The 21,935-nt window shown below is 39.9% G+C and overlaps 1 protein-coding gene across 1 annotated transcript in view; it reads left to right on the top strand.

Annotated features, from left to right (window-relative positions):
• The first annotated feature begins 556 nt into the window (after positions 1 to 556).
• LOC135480847 (pappalysin-1-like) overlaps positions 557 to 21,935 on the top strand; it is a 32,936-nt gene continuing 11,557 nt past the window's right edge. Inside the window, exons 1-10 of the mRNA XM_064760776.1 lie at positions 557 to 631; positions 1,965 to 2,046; positions 2,329 to 3,012; positions 13,615 to 14,674; positions 15,513 to 15,658; positions 16,022 to 16,312; positions 17,418 to 17,539; positions 18,298 to 18,475; positions 19,108 to 19,225; positions 20,605 to 20,733. Coding sequence (XP_064616846.1) covers positions 557 to 631; positions 1,965 to 2,046; positions 2,329 to 3,012; positions 13,615 to 14,674; positions 15,513 to 15,658; positions 16,022 to 16,312; positions 17,418 to 17,539; positions 18,298 to 18,475; positions 19,108 to 19,225; positions 20,605 to 20,733 — 2,885 coding nt within the window. The remainder of the gene's footprint in view (positions 632 to 1,964; positions 2,047 to 2,328; positions 3,013 to 13,614; positions 14,675 to 15,512; positions 15,659 to 16,021; positions 16,313 to 17,417; positions 17,540 to 18,297; positions 18,476 to 19,107; positions 19,226 to 20,604; positions 20,734 to 21,935) is intronic.

Here is a 21,935-nt window from a genome sequence, read left to right on the forward strand (position 1 = left end):
TAGTTTAAGTCTCGACCTAATGACGTCACAGTGACGTCCCCAGACAGAGGGGACGTCGTCGATCAATATACAGACCTGGGGGGAGGGGGTTGCAGTGGGCGTAAATCGCTGGCTTTTAACATCAACAAATAATATACATGTACAGTAAGGGAAATCATCAATAAGGGATTACTAGTTGAATGGCATACCTTACAAATCTTATAAAATAAATATATCGGGAAATAAAACTGATATACACCCGCTCATGTTACCATTCACGGATTTACAACACCGTGCTGTACAGCGACGATGTAACGATGTCGTAACGTCGAAATTTGAATCTTTCGTTTTGGATCCTGCCACTGACATCGCTTCAGGTTTTTCTCCACTTGATCAATGGTTACGCTGCGATTAAACAGTCATACACATGTGGATATAGAGCTATGAATGCATTGTCCGAATGCACCACCGGCCCTGATAGCACAGTTGGTAGAGCGTCCGCTTCAGTAGCGGTAGTTCCAGGATGAACCTAAGACTTTAACAGAGGAATTTGTAACTTCCTCTCTTGGCGTTCAACATGAAGGGGAAAGTGCAACGACTGGTTGACCCGTATCAGTACATTGGCTCCGGCGGGTCAGCTTACTTGCCTCCGGTAAGGCGTCTCAGTGAAGCAGCACTAGACAAAAGAGCGGTGAAAATCCGTCCTGCAACAAGGAAGCACATTACATGCTCTTTAAGGACTCCTCCGTTATTTCAAGCCAAAAATACCTCCCCCCCCCCCGATACTTATACTTAACATTTGTGCTTTCTTTGCCTTTTACGTCAAGAGATTTTGTCAGGTACATGACGGAGTGCGGTGGCTTAACATCCTACGGGCTCTAATCTACGGCTAGGGGCTGTATAACAGTTAATGTTTATTACACCAATATCATCCTTTTAGGAACAGTTGTCATCAACGTGCGACTAAGATATCTGTATTTGTATTTAATCTGGAAAATTTTTTCACGAACGGTAGAGTTTGAAAATTGAATTGGGTGTCATCGGTAGAAATCGAAAATCTTCCCTGCCTCATTGAAAACGGATACCTGGTTCGATAAAGTTACCAGCATTATATATTATTTATTACTTATTCATTTGGGAACTGGTGATTTAGGTACTAGTAGGTTTTTGTTTTAAACATGGAAAGATAATTTTGTTACATTCTTTCGTACATCATCGTCATATGACTGAAACATTGTTGAGTACGACGTTGACAAAGTCTATCTGGAATTCATAGAAATGCAAATTTTCCGTAGATCGTGATAAAAATGATATAATTCATCTATAGCCAACCAGCGTGTTCAATAAAACCAATATAGCTAAGACAGAGTAAATCACCCGTTGGGCAGACAAAATGTATTAAATCTGCTGAACCAGCCCGTGTTATTACCGATTCAGCATGGTGAACAACAACTTTTGTTTACAGCGTGCACACAGTTTCAAGACTTGAAGACAAAAGCATAAGGTTCGAATGTATATATTAATATTATGTATGTTAAATGTGATGACAACACGGCATTTTGAGTAATTCTAGACCACAGACGTCTAATAAATTGCAATTAACATCACTGTATAGTTTTGCTAGTATTTATGTATTTACATGAACGGTTACAATAAAACCCTGAGGTAAGTTGACAAGAGACCATATTTCACGGGTTACGTGTGAACATTTGCCAGCTATCACACTGTCGTCGCTGCATGCTCTGGTTTTTCTCTCAATGCTGTACGTCTTAATTATATATGTCCGGTACGATCTTCGCTTACCAGCAGTTTCCTAACCTTTTTCGCGGAAACTAATGCAATAAATCAAGCATTCGGTTAATTAATTACTAATTGCGTGATGTTTAATTAAATTGATTAATGTTTCAGCCTGTCAGACAACCAGGATTCTTGGTTTTCACAGCAGAGCAGGTTAGCTGAGGCCACTATTGCCGTCTTCTAAACAGGAGCTCCTGAAGACTGTGTGTAGTGTGGACAGTCGGGAGAAGAGACGGGTGACCAGGTACGAAGTTGAAAAAGAGGGTGGGGGTGAGTGGATCCGTAGGGGGAGAGGTTGTTGTGTACAGAGTGTGGGAGCTTCGTACCCAAGAATTCACCTGTTGTAATTGTAATTACTCTGTCTCTCCCCCGGTCAGCACCTTCGATGCCCTGTTTACAAATAAACATTGATACGTAACATGCTGAGAATGTCACGCCTACGTCTCTGTCAATCAGACAGCAGTCGAGCATTCAGCTCCCCTCGGTCCCCAGGTATACGCCGTCCTCTGGCTCTTGTTGGCTGAATGCATGGGCATTCTCTTGTCTGGTCAGATCCCCCAGAAAGGCCTCTTCAACTCTTACTACACGAACCGGCACGCGGGCTGGACAGACAAAATAAAAAAAAAAAACAAATTTGTAAAAATTACGACAAATACCACCACGTGATCCCTTCAGTAGACTTTAAGGGATGTCCCGTCCGAGACGACTGGCCACATATTCACCACCAGACGCCTCTCAAGGGAATCTATCCACGACAGCGGGACAACCACATCTACAACAACAGAGCAACCATGTCTAACTACAGGCTGCTTATTCTAACTTTGTTTTTCGTGCATTGTGAATTATGTTTCGCAAATACTCTCGCGGTCGACGAAGGTTTTGAAAATGCAAACGCCGTGCAACAGGCAAAACTGGACATTTTACACAAGCGATCCGATCACGTACACACCGAAAAGTGGAATAAACTTAAAAGGAACACCGTTGCGTGTGCTGTCAATGACCGCGTAACGGATGTCCTGGAACACCACGCGAGACATCCAAGAGATGTCCAGTCATCCACATCCGGTAGCAAAGAGGGGTATCTGGAAAACAAAGCGGTCTACTTCATCGGCCAGAAACAAGTGCTAAGACTGAAGGATCGAAATAAGGCCAAGACACTGATTCCGTACAAAGCCTTCACGATTGAACTTTGGATTAAACCTGAAGGCGGACAGCCGGACTCCGTACCAATTATCGGTGAGCATCATCTTTTCCATTAATGTCAACACAGAAACTAGTCGGAATAACGACGATAGTGTGATAGATGGCAAATGGCCACACACATTACCGGTTAAATACGGCCTGTTTTTAATTTACATCAGTTAGCGCTTTATTCTATCTGGGAAATAATATTTAATACAAGCAAGTATCAAGTTGTCATGACAATTAATATATACAATCACATTAAAACACATTGAAGGGGGTCCGGCGTGGCCTAATGATTAACGTGCTAACACAGCACATTGGCTCAGTGTATCTCACCAATGTGGTCTTACATGGGAAGGCATGTTTATTTATTGCGTTATTCCATCACAAATGAAAACTGTTAATCCCTTGGCATGACTCGGCCCAGTTCCCCCGCCGGTGCTTTATATATTTTCTAAGAATTTAACACGGCAAAATAAATAATTCTAGACCAGTGACGCCTGATAAGTCCAATTAACATGATTCTCCTCAAGCCATGTGGTTATGTTGCGTATAAGTTGTTACAAATTAAATGTGAGAATAAAACACAAACTGAGGTGCACGCAAACTGACGAGAAGCCGGATTTCACGGGTACATGTGACTGTTTGTCACCCTGTCGTCGCTGCACTGGTTTGGCATTGATTGCGGTGGCCTTTTATATTTAATATGAAAGTATGGCCATGCCAATACGGCCCTGTAGTATCGTGTTGGCTGACGACTGGTATACGAACGTCGACATTTGACATCTCTTTTAATTGAACGCTAGCCCTCCACATCTATAACTATACTTTAGAGTGTCCTCTAAAATTGACATTAACGTAGATATTCAGGAGCATTTAAGATCTTTAGCTATATCCGCGAACCCTCGTCAATATGGTTTTGTTTATTTTAAGTACTGTGTTCTTCACATGCTGCACCACTGCGATTTTATACGTCACTTACAACTTGTCGCTTTCATTCCGAATGTCGTCATTCTATGGCTCAAGTATTCCCGTTGTGGTCTTGTGCGGTAAATTTTCATTGACGCCCTCTTAAAATAAGATTTAAATCAGTTAATTATTCTTTATCTTTTATTTAAAATTTTTGTTTAATTTGATTTACGCATTTGATCTAACCCATACTTGCTTATAAACTCGGCGAAGTAATAGTTAATTAACTTAGGCACAAGTTATTTCTTCAAGAATCCGTCCTTGGCCGAGAAGTTAAAGTGCTTGCTCAGCAAAATGACTGAGGACTCATTCACAAATGCAGTCGCTTTGAATTGAAGCCCAGTTCATGTTAGCGTTCTCTCCGGTTATTCGCGGGAATGTCTGACAGCAAGCTGTGGATTGTCTGGGTTTACTCGATTTCCTCCCACCATATTGCTGACCGCTGTCGTGTAAGTGAAATATTTTTGAGTACGGCGTAAAACACCAATCAAATAAATAAAGTTTTATGGTTTGATACGTAACGATTTTTTCTTCATTGTGCAGTGATGATTTTATGTCGTTTCCACGGTAAAACAACATAAGGCAATGCTGTATGTGATAATATGCTTAATAAATAAGCAGGCAAACGAACAAACAAATAAATAAATAAATAGATGACTAAAGAGATAAAAATTAGTATGTATTATATCTAATATGAGACAAAATCTAACAATATAAAGACTACAGCGTACAGAGAGTAAAAGTAGAGCAGCGACGACGGTATGAGAGTGTGACGGTATGACAGTGTGATAACACTCACAAGATCTAAACACCAGTTCCCAAGGGAATGTCCAAGAATCAATTATATAAATAGTAAACAAAGCTGATAGCATGTAAGAGAGAAGCAGTCGCCAGTTTAAATGGAGCCGTGTACGGCAACAGATATTCTAGGCATCCTACCCAATTCAAGTTTTAAACTCGTGGTCTGTGAGTAATTTCTGGTCTGAATGCAAATATAGGTATGTGTTGAGCTGTGATGGTAACTGTACATAAATGTGTTGATGCTGATACAAGAGCTAGTCAAGAGTTGGGTGGAATTAGAAAAGACTGAAAACAGATTGACAGAGATCCTGAACTCTATATTTGTCCACAAGGGTGTTACGCTCGCTGCAAAATTTAAAAAGCTTGGATTCTAAGCTTTTACTGTAGTATTCTTAATTTGACAGGCTAATTTGTGAATGAATAACGTGTATTTAATAACAGTGACTGAAACCACGACCTTTTCCACAATGTCTGTCAAATGCATGCTACAAGCCGAGATATCTTATACGCCACACGCAGGGCGTTTTGGTGTATTACCGTTCATATGCAGACATCTTATATACCGTTTCCCCTGTTATTATAAGAGGGCATACCATGAGACCCTGTTTACCCTTTTACTTGAATACATGCGTCAAAACAGACAAATTTCCGAATAATATGTACTCTGTGCGGACCATACATTGTCTCCTTTATATCCTACAAAGGTGGATAGTGTTCTTCAAGGCAAACTAGGCGGATAAATCCATCAATAAGTCACTGACTGAATGAAAATGTAGACTTGACTTGACTGACTGTTAAGACAGGCAACTACTGAGTTGGTGAATGTTGGTTTTGACGAATTTGTAGTAATGAACATTCCGTGAATGATAAGTACTTCATCGTAAATATATAAAAGGTATTTGAAAGTTCGAAAAAAACATTTAATGGACCGCGCAGAGCTCTTAATTTTCGTGACCGACACTGGTTTTATAATGTCTACGAAATATAGATTTGTAGTTTTGAGAAATATGTATACGTATATATACTTGTGAGACTATGGACTATGCAAGCACAACGACTTTAATATCAATCTACTTAATGTTGTATAATATAATCCTCTATCATTTGACCTACTCATTTATAGAAAACCTATATATAAAATTCGCCTTACAATGGGAGTTGTATCATTTCTATACATTTAATAGTTAGGTTAAAATGCTTAAATTTCTCCTTAATTTCTATATTTGGGAATTAATGTTAAAATTTTTTGAAAACAACTGTGTTTCTTATTTCTAAATGTGGGACTTGACGTTCAGGGTTTGGTAAATCGTTCAGTTTCTCATTTCACTATTAAATGTTTGGAAAATGATTGAATGTTTCATTAAAATTTGTATATTTGGGATAGAATAGTCGGAAAACGTTAAAAAAGGCGACAAAAATAAAAACAAGCCTATTTTAGAAGAGGGGTACATACAGACCTAAATGAAAATAGACATTTTTTTACTACATACTTGGTAACCCTTTGAATCACCTTTAAATCTAGGATCCCTTGGAGGCCATGGGATGCGCCATTTTGCAGAAACAAGAAACACGATGTTACGTCATCAGTTCCTGCGCTCTTCAGCATTAGAGGCGAGACACTCCTTTGTCATGCGAAGTACGGTCCCCTTATTATTATGACCAATCGCCACGCATTGTGGCCTCCTTTTTGAGATCTTGGGGTAATTACACCAGGCGTATTCCACTACCACTGTCTCTTTAAAAGGGATTTTAAAGTATATAAAAATTCGTCGTAATCAAACAAAAGAACAGCTGATTTAATACTTCTACATTTTTTTTTGAACGGATGGCGTCCCAGAGAAACAAATGCCTTATCGGGTGGTAGAAATATCTCACCCATGATTGGTTAAATCTGAGAATATGATGTCCCTTCGATTTTCCCTACGGTGGTGTTTTTGCTTACTTTGAACTGCGATATCTTGGTTATCCTACATCAGAAATATAAAACGGTCTTGGGAAATGGTCTTGGGATTATCAATTGGTCACACATAAGGTTCTTGGGATTATCAATTTGTCACACATAAGGTTCTTGGGATTATCAATTTGTCACACATAAGGTTCTTGGGATTATTAATTTGTCACACATAAGGTTCTTGGGATTATTAATTTGTCACACATAAGGTTCTTGGGACTATTAATTTGTCACTCATAAGGTTCTTGGGACTATTAATTTGTCACACATAAGGTTCTTGGGATTATCAATTTGTCACACATAAGGTTCTTGGGATTATTAATTTGTCACACATAAGGTTCTTGGGATTATCAATTTGTCACACATAAGGTTCTTGGGATTATCAATTTGTCACACATAAGGTTCTTGGGATTATTAATTTGTCACACATAAGGTTCTTGGGATTATTAATTTGTCACACATAAGGTTCTTGGGATTATTAATTTGTCACACATAAGGTTCTTGGGACTATTAATTTGCCACACATAAGGTTCTTGGGACTATTAATTTGTCACTCATAAGGTTCTTGGGATTGTTGTTTCGTTCATATTCTTATTTCACTACAGGCAAGATTCCCTGTCAGAAAAATTTCCATTTCTTATAACATTTTTTACAAAATTTTTGTAAAAAATGTCGAAAGCTTGTGAAATCTTTTACATTTAGGCAGTAAATGAATCCAAGAATGATTATGCGTTTAAAGCAATATACTGTACTGTTGTCGAGTGGTGTACGAATGTAGAGATTACACTGTACTGTTGTCGGGTGGTATACCAATGTAGAGATTACACTGTACTATTGTCGGGTTGTATACCAATGTAGAGATTACATTGTACTGTTGTCGGGTGGTATACGAATGTAGAGATTACATTGTACTGTTGTCGGGTGGTATATAAATGTAGAGATTCCATTGTACTGTTGGCGAGTGGTATATGAATGTAGAGATTACATTGTACTGTTGTCGGGTGGTATACGAATGTAGAGATTACATTGTACTGTTGTCCGGTGGTATATGAATGTAGAGATTCCATTGTACTGTTGTCGGGTGGTATACGAATGTAGAGATTACATTGTACTGTTGTCGGGTGGTATACGAATGTAGAGATTACACTGTACTGTTGTTTGGTGGTATACGAATGTAGAGATTACACTGTACTGTTGGCGAGTGGTGTACGAATGTAGAGATTACACTGTACTGTTGGCGAGTGGTATATGAATGTAGAGATTCCATTGTACTGTTGTCCGGTGGTATACGAATGTAGAGATTCCATTGTACTGTTGTCGGGTGGTATATGAATGTAGAGATTACATTGTACTGTTGTCGAATGGTATACGAATGTAGAGATTACATTGTACTGTTGTCCGGTGGTATACGAATGTAGAGATTACACTGTACTGTTGGCGAGTGGTGTACGAATGTAGAGATTACATTGTACTGTTGTCGGGTGGTATACGAATGTAGAGATTACATTGTACTGTTGGCGAGTGGTGTACGAATGTAGAGATTACATTGTACTGTTGTCGGGTGGTATACGAATGTAGAGATTCCATTGTACTGTTGTCCGGTGGTATACGAATGTAGAGATTACATTGTACTGTTTTCGGGTGGTATATGAATGTAGAGATTCCATTGTACTATTGTCGAATGGTATACGAATGTAGAGATTACATTGTACTGTTGTCCGGTGGTATACGAATGTAGAGATTACACTGTACTGTTGGCGAGTGGTGTACGAATGTAGAGATTACATTGTACTGTTGTCGGGTGGTATATGAATGTAGAGATTCCATTGTACTGTTGTCCGGTGGTATACGAATGTAGAGATTACACTGTACTGTTGGCGAGTGGTGTACGAATGTAGAGATTACATTGTACTGTTGTCGGGTGGTATACGAATGTAGAGATTACATTGTACTGTTGTCCGGTGGTATACGAATGTAGAGATTACACTGTACTGTTGGCGAGTGGTGTACGAATGTAGAGATTACATTGTACTGTTGTCGGGTGGTATATGAATGTAGAGATTCCATTGTACTGTTGTCCGGTGGTATACGAATGTAGAGATTACACTGTACTGTTGGCGAGTGGTGTACGAATGTAGAGATTACATTGTACTGTTGTCGGGTGGTATATGAATGTAGAGATTCCATTGTACTGTTGTCCGGTGGTATACGAATGTAGAGATTACACTGTACTGTTGGCGAGTGGTGTACAAATGTAGAGATTACATTGTACTGTTGTCGGGTGGTATATGAATGTAGAGATTCCATTGTACTGTTGTCCGGTGGTATACGAATGTAGAGATTCCATTGTACTGTTGTCGGGTGGTATATGAATGTAGAGATTACATTGTACTGTTGTCGAATGGTATACGAATGTAGAGATTACATTGTACTGTTGTCCGGTGGTATACGAATGTAGAGATTACACTGTACTGTTGGCGAGTGGTGTACGAATGTAGAGATTACATTGTACTGTTGTCGGGTGGTATACGAATGTAGAGATTACATTGTACTGTTGTCCGGTGGTATACGAATGTAGAGATTACACTGTACTGTTGGCGAGTGGTGTACGAATGTAGAGATTACATTGTACTGTTGTCGGGTGGTATATGAATGTAGAGATTCCATTGTACTGTTGTCCGGTGGTATACGAATGTAGAGATTACACTGTACTGTTGGCGAGTGGTGTACGAATGTAGAGATTACATTGTACTGTTGTCGGGTGGTATATGAATGTAGAGATTCCATTGTACTGTTGTCCGGTGGTATACGAATGTAGAGATTACACTGTACTGTTGGCGAGTGGTGTACGAATGTAGAGATTACATTGTACTGTTGTCGGGTGGTATATGAATGTAGAGATTCCATTGTACTGTTGTCCGGTGGTATACGAATGTAGAGATTACATTGTACTGTTGTCGGGTGGTATATGAATGTAGAGATTACATTGTACTGTTGTCGAATGGTATACGAATGTAGAGATTACATTGTACTGTTGTCCGGTGGTATACGAATGTAGAGATTACACTGTACTGTTGGCGAGTGGTGTACGAATGTAGAGATTACATTGTACTGTTGTCGGGTGGTATATGAATGTAGAGATTCCATTGTACTGTTGGCGAGTGGTATACGAATGTAGAGATTACACTGTACTGTTGGCGAGTGGTGTACGAATGTAGAGATTACATTGTACTGTTGTCGGGTGGTATACGAATGTAGAGATTACATTGTACTGTTGTCCGGTGGTATACGAATGTAGAGATTACACTGTACTGTTGGCGAGTGGTGTACGAATGTAGAGATTACATTGTACTGTTGTCGGGTGGTATACGAATGTAGAGATTACAATGCTCTATTTATGTATTAATTTATTTATTACATTGAAAACCGGCATACTTCCATTTATGATGGCGGATCAAATTTATGGTTGCAGGAAAGCGGAATGGGCGGAATAATCTTGACTCTTCCAAATGAGGCAACGAGGTACTCTACTGTGTTTGACTTGCATACTAAAATTCTAATGACAATTCATCCATACTGAAAGCTATCGCACTTACTCATGTAGCTAAGCGTTCCTCCCCCTGCCTGTGTATTGAAGTGCACAAGAAGTGTTCCTTGAGCCATCAATTATATGTCCCATGCTGTAAGTATATTAAAACTACCTTGCGCTCCATCATAAATTTGTCCACGACTGGATGGAATGCCGACAACATTTTTAGATGAATATCGAGAAGAATCTTAACCTTTTCAGGCATTAATTGTTCCTAGACGCTTATACCCATCACATGTTCTACACCTTTTCTTTCCTGGAATGCGTCTGGTCATATAGGTATAACAATGCCGAGCAATAGAGTGCAAAATGCCTGCAATACCAGTGTCTGTTGCGGGAATGTTTTTCTTTCCATTGCAGTTCCTTAATTCATAAGCATTTAAAGAATATTAAAATGTATGTATGGCAAACAACAACAACATTACTCTACATTCAATTAAAGTTAAAATATTTAATATTTGATATGTTCATTTGTCATTTTTCTGAAGAAATAATAAAGAGTAATTTATGCCTTGATGATGGAATTGAGAAACGATCAAATAAATAAATAAACACTTTTCATAGATATCATAACTTCTTGAACTGAGGAGCCACTGATTAACAGGAAGAACTTGGTATTCTCGGCCGGAAGTAGTGATAGTTTCGCGCACGTCTTTGCAACATGTAGTAAAAAAATCTAAACTCTTTTTGGTTACAGAAGCATGGGAGCATGGGAGAAGACAAACAATCGCGGAAATTCATTTAGATTATTGAATTCTGGAGATTTTCATCTTAACTTTCACATAATTACTAAAATTGAAAAGCAAGTTATTAGCAAATTATCTATAGAAAAAATCACATCAAAATTTTTATACTCCTCCATCGAAATATATTAAACTGACTTATAAGTGAAATGTTATTAGACATCAATCAATAAATCAACTGATCAACCGATTGGTTGATTGATCAGTCAACAAATAAATAGGACTTTACTAATATTCATATATTTTGCATGAAGAACATTAACATGAAAATAGCTCATACAAGCTGTGTATTTAGTATATCTTATATATTCTATGCAAATGTCTTTATGGGTTTTTACGTCATCATTCATTTTTAAGATATGATTTCATTTTTATTCTCTCGTTTTAAAATTCAGCGCAAAAGCCTGAATAACAAACAAAAATATATGTATTTTAAAATTATAAACAAATCCCATTGACCGTGATAATTTAGTCTATATATTCGAGAATGTTAAAAAGGTGAAAAAAGATTCGAAACATTTCAGAAATGAGAAAAAGCTAACTTGGCAGAAGAAAGCAAATAAAACATGTGGTTTTGGGGTCAGACAACACACAAAAAAGGTTAGACTTTTCTGCTAGGCGCTAGGCGCTAATCGCAGACATTCTTCACTTAATGTACGTATGTGTCAACTTGATTTCATTCCCAGCAAAAATTCTAATGTTTTACATTCTTGACATTATTGTCATAATGTTGCAAAACAAGCACTTGGAGAGGCTAACGTGGTGCACATTCTTTTTTCTTCGCATTGTTTTCACTTAGATATAGGCCAGGTACATGGCCAGTCTTAATGTTATGAAGTTTTTGTTGTTGTTGCTTTGGGTTTAACATCGATAATTATATTACTTCGATAATATCAAGATAATGTATATTCGTAGAAGGCCAGTCCCATTAACTAATCTTTTTCATGTCAAACCTGTGTTGTCTGTCTTTCATCCCTGCCTGTGCGATGGCGATTTCTGGAGAGAAAAAAAACGGACCGAGGCCTAATCCCCGTGCTTTGTTTTAATGTGATTGTGTGTTAAATGTGATGACAGCACAGCATTTCGAGTAATTCTAGGCCAGTGACGTCTAATATACAGTATTGCAATTAACATCACCACATTTTGAAAACCCAATACTGTTTATGCCATGGTACTAGGGGACGTGTAATTTGTCAATTTTTTAGCATTTGCATGAAAAGAAATGACGTAAATTGGCAAGAGGCCATATTTCACGGGTTATGTGTGACCATTTACCAGCTATCGCATTGTCGTCACTGCTCTGGTTTTACTCTCTATGCTATACGTCTTTTATATATTACAACATAGATTTATGTTCTATACGAGAGCTATTGTCAATTCGAATTTACCAAAATTTTGGGTGGAGAAAGGTAACTTATGCCGACAGGTCTGTGGTGCTGCTTCACTGGAATGTAATGTCGAAGACACCACACACACACTCATATAAATCTAACGTCACTGGGCCAACCATTACTTGCCTCACATCATTACAGTGAACATCAAGTGAATACACCAATGTGGTCGCTGTGAGTTCAAGTCAAGCTCATGCTGGCTTCCTCCCCGGCCGTAAGTGGGTCTGTCATTAACCTGCTGATAGTCGTGGGTTTGCCCCGGGCTCTCCCCGGTTTCCTCCCACCATAATGCTGACCGCCGTCGTATAAGTGAAATATTCTTGAGTACGGCGTAAAACACCAGACAAATAAATAAATAAATAAACAAACAAATAAATAAATAAATAAATAAATAAATAAATAAATAAATAAATAAATAAATAAATAAATAAATAAATAAATAAATAAATCAAGTGAATACAGGTGGCTTTAAGGCCATAAGTAATCGCCTATGAAGGGCATACAAATGTGACATTTGCCAGGAAATGTGATTTTAACATAATACTGTGTCATATTCAAGATAAATAATCCTTAAAGTTAATTTAATATGTATGTGTACTATATTGAAAAGAATGATCTGTTGCAATATTATAACAAGATATATTCTAACATCATCCAGACAACAGACAACATCAGTTAAATTTGTTGTCGTTGTTATCTGGTCAAGCTCAAACGGCAACGGACAACATTAGTATATCTGCCATCAGCCAATAATATGGACATTTCAGGATAAAACAACGTTTCACACAAACCATCAGAGGACTAAGATCGTATACATTTATTTATTTATTTATTTGATTGATTGATGTTTAACGCCGTGCTCAAGATCGTATATAAAGTACGAAGTTAAGACGGATTTATAAGAGAAGCTGTCAATAGTTTTCAGTTATCTTGGGAAGACACGTGGAATATAATAGGCTAATGAATGGTCAGTTCTCAGATCGTGTACCAAGCTGGTTTATAAGTGGTCAATAATGAAATTATATATGTCAGCTGCGTTTTCTTTAGGACGGCGTTGGGAATGTCTTCTTCTTGATCTTGAATGCCGGCTGCATGCACATTTCAAACCCGCATGTGTCAGAGCTTGTGACCGCGCATTAGTCATGTCCTTCTCCATGTTCTTTCATTATTTTTTTATCTTCAGTTTGCAGTAATTGTTTTAAATTTCAGAGCTTCTTGACGTATGTAATGGAAATAGCGAGTGGAGGGGCTGGGCGGTGGGTATTCAGGCGACTCAGGATCATGGGGAACGAGAAGCTAGAGTTTTTTTCTCTCTCCGCACCGACAGGGCTAAGGAAGTGACTAGGATCAGAGCTCATAGGAAGTACGACGTGTCCCGCTGGACTTATGTGGCAGCTCTGTATACGGGTACAAAAATGAAGCTGTTTATCAATGGCGGAATGGTAGGAGTGGGTACAGGTCAAATTGGCGATATATTCAGTCCAATCATCCAACACTGCAAAGAGGTGAATCTGGGCGGAAGAGCCTCTACCCATAGCTATTTCAGAGGTTATGTCAGTCGCCTTCAGCTCTGGAACAGATCACTCACACATTCGGAAATCTCTAGACACGCGAGACTTCCCTCTACTCCAAGAGACTCCGATGGCGGATTAGTTTTCCGTGAAGAATTTAAGGACTTGAGTAGGTGGACACCACAGTTGACCAAAGCACTTCCGGTTGTTTCTTCCGGTATGCCCGGACTGCATCATAACCTTCGGTTAACAGCGCCTCCATGCGGCAAGACTGTGTGTGATGACCCGGATGTGGTACTGAGCTACTTGAAAGAACCAGTCTTGCGCTTGGAAAAAGTAGTGCGGTACCGCGTGATTAACGTCATGAACGATAACGGAACAAATCCGACGGTCAGCAACGTGCAAATTCAGTTTCAACACGAGGCACTCACCGAGGCTTTCCGCCCGTACAATATCTCCTGGAAGCTCGAGGTTCAAAACGTCTCGAATAGCTTTCTTCGAGAACGCCTGATCCTGTTCGGGTGTGACTCGGCAAACATCGGAAACGGCAAGTGTGACAAGGAATGCCAGATCCCGATGACCGGGAACGACGGAGGGGACTGTGACACGGTGCCAATGCCCTGTGACACCAGGGCTATTGGGAACGGTGTGTGTGACTATGAGTGTGACAGAGCTTACCACCAGTGGGATGGAGGAGACTGCTGTCTACCCTCTCCGATGGCTCACCAGACGTGCTTTGACCCTACACATCCGCTGAGGTATGACAATGTGGTGTTCAACCCCTATCATAGGTCAGTAGTATAAAGTACTCACTTAACTGTTTAATTAATGAATCAAGTTCCACAACTAATATCTGAGAAATAGCTGCATAATAATACAGAAAACTGGTAACATTTAAGAGAAGCAGTCATCAGTTTTCAGTGATGCAGAGAAGACAGTGAATTTTCTAGGTAGATATATGATATCCAAATCAAATTCAAACCAAACTCCTAGTCCGCAAAATAATTTCTAGATCGAATAAAAATCTAAGTATCTTCCTTGCTCTTTGATTGCAACTGTTCATAGTTGTTTATACCTCACCTAGCTCCGGGTTCAGCGGAGTTCAATACAACTACCAAATGGCGTAAGTGTAAGACGATTGATATTCAAAGATTGTCCTGAAAAACAGGCCGATTTTTTTCACTTTGAATATTTACAACTGTTTAAAATTAATTTTGCTCAAGACATTGTCCTAGTGGGGGTGTGCTAGTATTTAAGCATTTACATGAATAGTCAAAATAAAACCCTATGTGAGGTAAACTGACAAGAGGCTGTATTTCACCTGTTTTACGTGTGACAATATGCCAATTACCAAATTGCTCTGAGTTTACTACCGACAATGTTTATATCGATTGAATATTTAATTCTGTATTGATAAAAATTAAGTCTACCCATTTTTAAAAAACAGTGTTTAATGCTATTTCATCTGACATATATATGGATCAAGTCAGCGTTTTCTTTGATTTTAAGAAACAGTCGCAACAATACGATTTTATTACGCCACAAGTGTGAACTATTTTTCCACGCGCCCACACATTTGTGATTCTTTCTCCGCAGGGCTTACCTAAGCGTGGAGGAATACAGGGACGTACTGGGATTTGACAGTTCGGAGAAGCTAAATGTGTTCTTTGCCACATGGACCGTGAAACAGCTGATTGGCCTCGCGACATTTCCCTGGGAGAAAAACTTATACACGATACAAGGTGGGTTTTATGGGTTTTATGCAGAACTTGTTTGTTAGAGTTGCAGAGCTTTGTTTTTTATTAATTAATTAATTTATTTATTTGTTTATTTATGTTTTACATAGTTGTTTAGTTTTCAAGTGTTTTACAAAGTTTGTTTGTTTACATGTCACGGAAAGGTTAAAAGACACTGCTACAAGCGATCGAATGAGGCTACAAGTTCCAACTGCAAACGAGATTTGGAGAAAGCGCTTGATTTTGTGCTAAACAGTATTGAAAACAGAATTTCATAAAACTGCACATGACACTCTGTTTTAGCAAAGAATTGATGAAAAAATTATTTAAATATTTTACCTCTTTTTCTGCAATTTTTTTTTTATAAAGGCGGTACAATTGTTCAACCGGAAAACTTTGGTATCCCCGGAAGTACCGACAGCCTTGTGCACGAGTTCGGGCATAATTTGGGGCTTTGGCACGTGCACCATGGCGTATCAGAGATGGATTGTAATGATAGGTGTTTGGAGACCCATCCATCATTGACCCTTGGTGACCTTTGCTCAGACACCGTCCCCACCCCTCACAACACAAAATGCCGCGATCCAGATGTCAGTACAACCATGTGTGGGATAGGCCATTACAGGAACACGTCGTTCCGAAATTATATGAGCTACGCATGTATGTAGGATCAGTTTATTTATTTTCATCAGAGGTCAAGGGTCATGTAATCCAATTACGGATCAAGGCAAAAACGCTTTAAACCTGTTCAAAAATACACACAGTGGTGTTTTGCAGAAAGTGAATAACTGGATAACTGTTCTAGCATGAAGTTATTTGGAAACTATATCACTTGCACAACTGGAATACCTTTTGCAGCGCAATGTCGACCCAGGTCCTAGCCGTATTGGTTATTGTTCCCTAGCAATAAATGAATGCTACATATACATTTACGTAACCAGTTTAGCCACAGTTTGCTCACATCAAAAAAGCAGGATCTAACGAAGCAGGATCGTTAGCTTGGACCGGAATTACTGTTGATGGGAAACATTCCTTAACTGGCATGCAGGCGCATCGAGGTTGCTGTTCAGGTGAAACTCTGAAAAGCTGGTCATGTACCTGCCCAGGGCTGGTGGTTTACCCCGGACAATCCGGATCCCCCCACCCAAAAAACCAAACACAGTATATAGTTTTTTTTTTGTTCTTTCCTGTAGCATGTCACAATTCCCGGGATATGAGTGCTCAAAAGACACTGCAACGCTACAATAGAAAACGATGTGTTTTACTGCAATTTGGACCGCTTTGTATAGTCCGTCAAAACCCTATAAATTGCCCAGAAGAGAACATTGGATCTTTTTGTTTAGTGTCTGTTGTGTAACCAAAGTAATGCTTATGTGGCACGTGTATAACTGCTCACTCTTTCCAAGCAGTACCATGTGATAATACGATGGTGTTATATAGTCGACATGGTTAAGGTGCCTATAACTTGTGGTTCATTTCAACTTGGTCAGTTTGCCTGTTATTGACATGGCTGACCTGCATATTTAAAATCAAAAGTATGAAAAGGATTCTGTGGCATATATATAACCCGAATCGATGCAAAATCTATTAGGGCTTTCAGCAAATTAGCTTGTATTGAAAAGTAAATGATTCATTACAAATTGGTTACCTCGCCTTGTATTGAGATGGTTGATGTTTATTTTCTTAGGCAGTGATAACATTATTTTAAGTTGACCTCCGAGATGACATCACATAAGGAGACTGTAATAGCAGCTTCTTGTTTCAGATGACGATTGCACCGATCATTTCACACCTCAGCAGGTTGCCCGGATGCATTGTTACCTGGATTTGGTTTATCAAGCGTGGATGGTGTCAACTAACCCGTCACCAGTACCGCTAAAACCAAAGGTAACACCAAACGATATACACGACATTGTGTACCTCTTTCATCTGATAGCCAGTTACACTGTATTCTGAGCACAGACAATTAAAGGAGTAGCTTTACTCTTGGACTCCAAAGTTGTCAAAAGCCGGTTTATGGAATGGGACCATTAGGTGACCTAATGGGCCGATTTGATAAAGCCATTGCTGACTTAAGTAAACCTAAACAACTGCTTTCCGCACGCACCGCACCGCCACCATATATCCCTACTCATTTTTTAAAATTTATTAAAGCCATGAAGGCTGCCACGGCACACGCTCCTCGACCGTGGTCGCCATCTTCTTACTGCACCAATGTGAAGCAGGACATGCGCGTAGGCCTACAAGTAGCTGCTCAACATGGAGGCAACGGTCGAGGAGCATGTATCGTAGTAAACCTTCATGGTGATAATAAATATATTCTAAACCGAGTAAGGACATATTGTGGCGATGCGGTAGGTGCGGAAAGCAGGTCTGTAGGTTGGTGTCTCTATTTGCACGAGACTTGTTCGATAACAAAGAGAATCGGTCTGGATCTTCGTTGAGTACGAAATTAATACTTTTAGCGTTGAGACTCCAACGACGCTAGGCCCATATAAGCCTAAGAAAAGGAGTTGGAGTCTTTCGGGGCTAATTTATGCCCGTGCTCAAAAATATTTCACTTATACGACGGCGACCAACATTGTGTTGGCGCTTCATTCAACAACCTTAACCTTCAGTCATTCTTGTAGTCTGTTTCATTTCAGGTCGTCCGCCAATCAGAGGGTTCGGTCTCTCTCGCTTGGCTCCCGCCTCTCGGGCCATCCACGATCGGTAATCTCTCCGTGTGTGGTTCCTGTTTAGTAGACGGCTCGTTTGCGCAGTACGCGCACAGCGCCACCTCGCGGAAACAAAAGGGAGATAGATCACCCAAGGAAGCTACAGGTGAAGGAATAAGGAAGCCTTTCCTTATTTGGTCTAAACATAGGTGTTCTGTTTTGTGTTTGACATGCTCTGAAACCACATAGTTCCCGGGAAAATGCAAAATACTCCGTATGAATAGCAGTGTTGACATATTCATTTGTTATGATATTAAAAGTGTAAAAAAATATCATTTTGTATAACTTCACAAAATACGCTTTATCACCCCTTGTGCTTGATCAATAATCCTTGCGCGGCAATGTACATGTAACACGTTCGGTGAAGACCTTCTCTTCTGCCATCATTATGGTGCTGATAATTGTGTGTCAGACGCGGCAAATTCCGCCATTATAACTTTTTTAGGCTCTATGGTTTACTCCGGGCATTGTGTTTTACTCACGGCACTCTTGTTTACCCCGGGCACTATTCTTACCCACGGTTTCCTCTGGGCACTGTGGTTTCCTCCGGGCGCTGTGGTTTCCTATGGGCACTGTGGTTTTCCCAGGCACTATAGTTTACTCCGGGTACTCCGGTTTATTCCCGCGGTTACCTCCGCCAACAATATAATTCGTTTAAGTGAAAAAAAATTTCAGAATGGTGTTAAACAACAATCAATCAATCAATCAATCAATCAATAAAAAATTTCTTGTTTTCAGGCCCTCCAGATGCAGATAGGTGTAAGGGGAGTACTCGACTGTGGTTACCAAACGCCTACCATTGTCCAGATTACTGTTACTTGGAGCTGACGTTTCAGGAGATCGTCGTACCGAAAAGGTTAGGTAAAATCTGTGGAACACATCATTATACAGCTTACATGTAGTAGATGAGAAGGTCACTTCGCTCGTTGTTTAAACGTGATGACTCCACAATATGATTGCAATATTGCAATAGTACATAGGTACCGTTAAATAATAATTCATTCCATTCATCGTTTACTCAGTATCGGGTTAAGATGTGTAGGGAAGAAAGAAAACAAAGAAGAACACATCAAAATGGCGAAAAAATGACAGTGAACAAATTTTCAGCCAGAAAGTTACATATTTAACTAAGAGAAATGAGGCGGATATTGCATCTGTTTCTGAGAAAAACGCGCCTTATTAACAATGATCGTATATTTACCGCCGACATTTTCAACCAAATATATGCTGTATCAAGGTATTGGTATTATCTATTCCGTCAATTAAAACCATTAATGTTTCTCAGTACATGTTTGAGTTGAAAAGAGGAAAACATTTGATGTAATTCGTTTTATTTCTTGTTAGGACGTTTTGAGTATAAAAAAATCGATTCTTAAATTGTTCGCCTTAGGTTATTGATTTGGGCAACATGGAATGCTAAAGACGGTATAGATGACGTCATACTGTACCTGCAGGGCGGGTCCACGCATTCACTAGGGGTGTTACCGGCTTTCTGTGACCTCCCAGTCACTCAAGATGTGAATGTGACTCAACCGTTGGAAAAGGTAATATAAAAAAAATATGTTCTGTCCTTAACAAGGGATGAAGGGTAAAATGCACACATATGCACGAGAAAATAAATCCTACGCTCCTTTAAAATGTGACAGAAATCATTCACATTTATTCATTGTTTAATCCAGGTATCGAAAGAAAATCTAACAAGGTATATTTTTTCAGATCCGGGTTTTTGTGAGCAGACCATTTGTAGGAATTGACGCTGTCCAGGTGATTTCAACTCCAGGTCATGTCACGTGTGATCAGTGCAAACCAATCAGCTACCTTCTCACACGATCTCCGCCGTTTAGAAGCTCAGCGAAAGTAGTGACCAATGACAGCTTATATACTGACAGGTATAACTTAATTTACAATTAGGTGTGGCAGAAACCTGTAAATGGTCGTGGGTTTCCCCCAGGCTCTGTCGGTTTCCTCCCACCGTAATGTTGGCTGTCGTCGTATAGAAGTGAAATTTTCTTGAGGACGACATGAAACACCAGTCAAAATAATTGACGCTCTATTTTGTCTTTCGCGTGAAAACTTAGAAAGACACAACATATATTAATTGAAACAGCTTAACAGACTTTCAAAGCTAAGTACGTACGCCAAGGACGGAAAATATAAATGGACATATATAGACTGAAAATCTATGGCAATGAGATAAGAACTCATTTTCTCCCCTCATCATTGTCTTTGTTTCAGAGAGATTTCCCAAGGCGTCACCTATAACTACACAGTGTACAGCGTTTCCGGAGTCTTCACAGGGCCACCCTCACCAACGCTCTCCTACACCCCGGGGGAAGCCTTCTGTGGGGACGGAAAAGTCAACAGGCAAGTTTTAAAAAATTAAACAAAGAAAGTAAAAAACAGAGGTGACGGCCTTTTCCTTTCAACATTTGTATCCATGATTAGCAGAATCATCGTATGACGTCATCGAACTATTTATGATCCAAAGTTATTTCCTTGATGCCTAATACACAAGCGTACTCCGTTGAGTACTCAAGTTTATGGGTAGCGGAAACCGGAGTAAAACCATGTATCTCTGGCAACTTATTGGCGAACTTATCCACAGGTAACATACATAGGCCTGTATGCACACCATATTCATTTGGTGGAGGACAGGTGGCTTTTAACAACGGTCAAATTACTCAAACAGCTTAGTCACTAAGGGCCCACGAACAGTGAAAGCCAGGGAATTCACAAATTCCCCATCTAAGGCTGGGATTGAACTCCGACCTCGTACGTCCTGGCGACTGAAAGTCCGACGTCTTATCGACTATGATACCAACCCCGCCCGCGATCTAATGTAAAACAACTGGAAAAAGCATAACTGTGCGTAAAATTTAGGAACGTTGATTATATAAACCATATAAACTACCAGGCAAAAGAAAGGTTTCACCGTATTTTTTGTCATAAAAAAAGTAAAAGCGCGGTTCCGGGTTTGATTCTAAGCAGGACTTAGTGTATGACTGCATCGTTTCCTCTACCAGAACGCATCGTCACGAACGCAGCAATTGGAATTGTGAAATTGCGACCACATGCAAAACGTCCTTCTGAGGCATGGCTCGTGATGCACGTGCGGTAATGTTGCATAAATACTCTTGCTCGAAAGAGCAGACATTCAATGACCGAAAAAACACAAACAGTATGCCAAGACAACGCAAGCGCAACGAGACCAGGCCATCGGTATGTCCACCATGGGAGTCTCGCAACGTCACATTGCAAGAACGTTCAGCTGCAGCCAAACCACCATCAGGAGGTTGTTGATACGCTATCAGCAGACAGGCCAGGCCCAAGACAGACCAAGATCGGGAAGACCGAGGTTAACAACTGCGGCTGAAGATCGCTACATCCGGCAGATCCACCTCCGAAACCGATTCGTCACGGCGACGTCAACAGCGGCGACGGCACTAGGCCATGTCATCAGCCCGAGAACAACACTGCGTCGTCTTCGTTCAGCTGGTTTACGACTTTACCGCCCCTTCCGTGGGATGGCCTTGACCCTTTTACACCGTCAACGCAGATTGCGATGG

This window comes from Liolophura sinensis, chromosome 13 (genome assembly GCF_032854445.1).
Source record: "Liolophura sinensis isolate JHLJ2023 chromosome 13, CUHK_Ljap_v2, whole genome shotgun sequence".
NCBI classification, from domain to species: domain Eukaryota; kingdom Metazoa; phylum Mollusca; class Polyplacophora; order Chitonida; family Chitonidae; genus Liolophura; species Liolophura sinensis.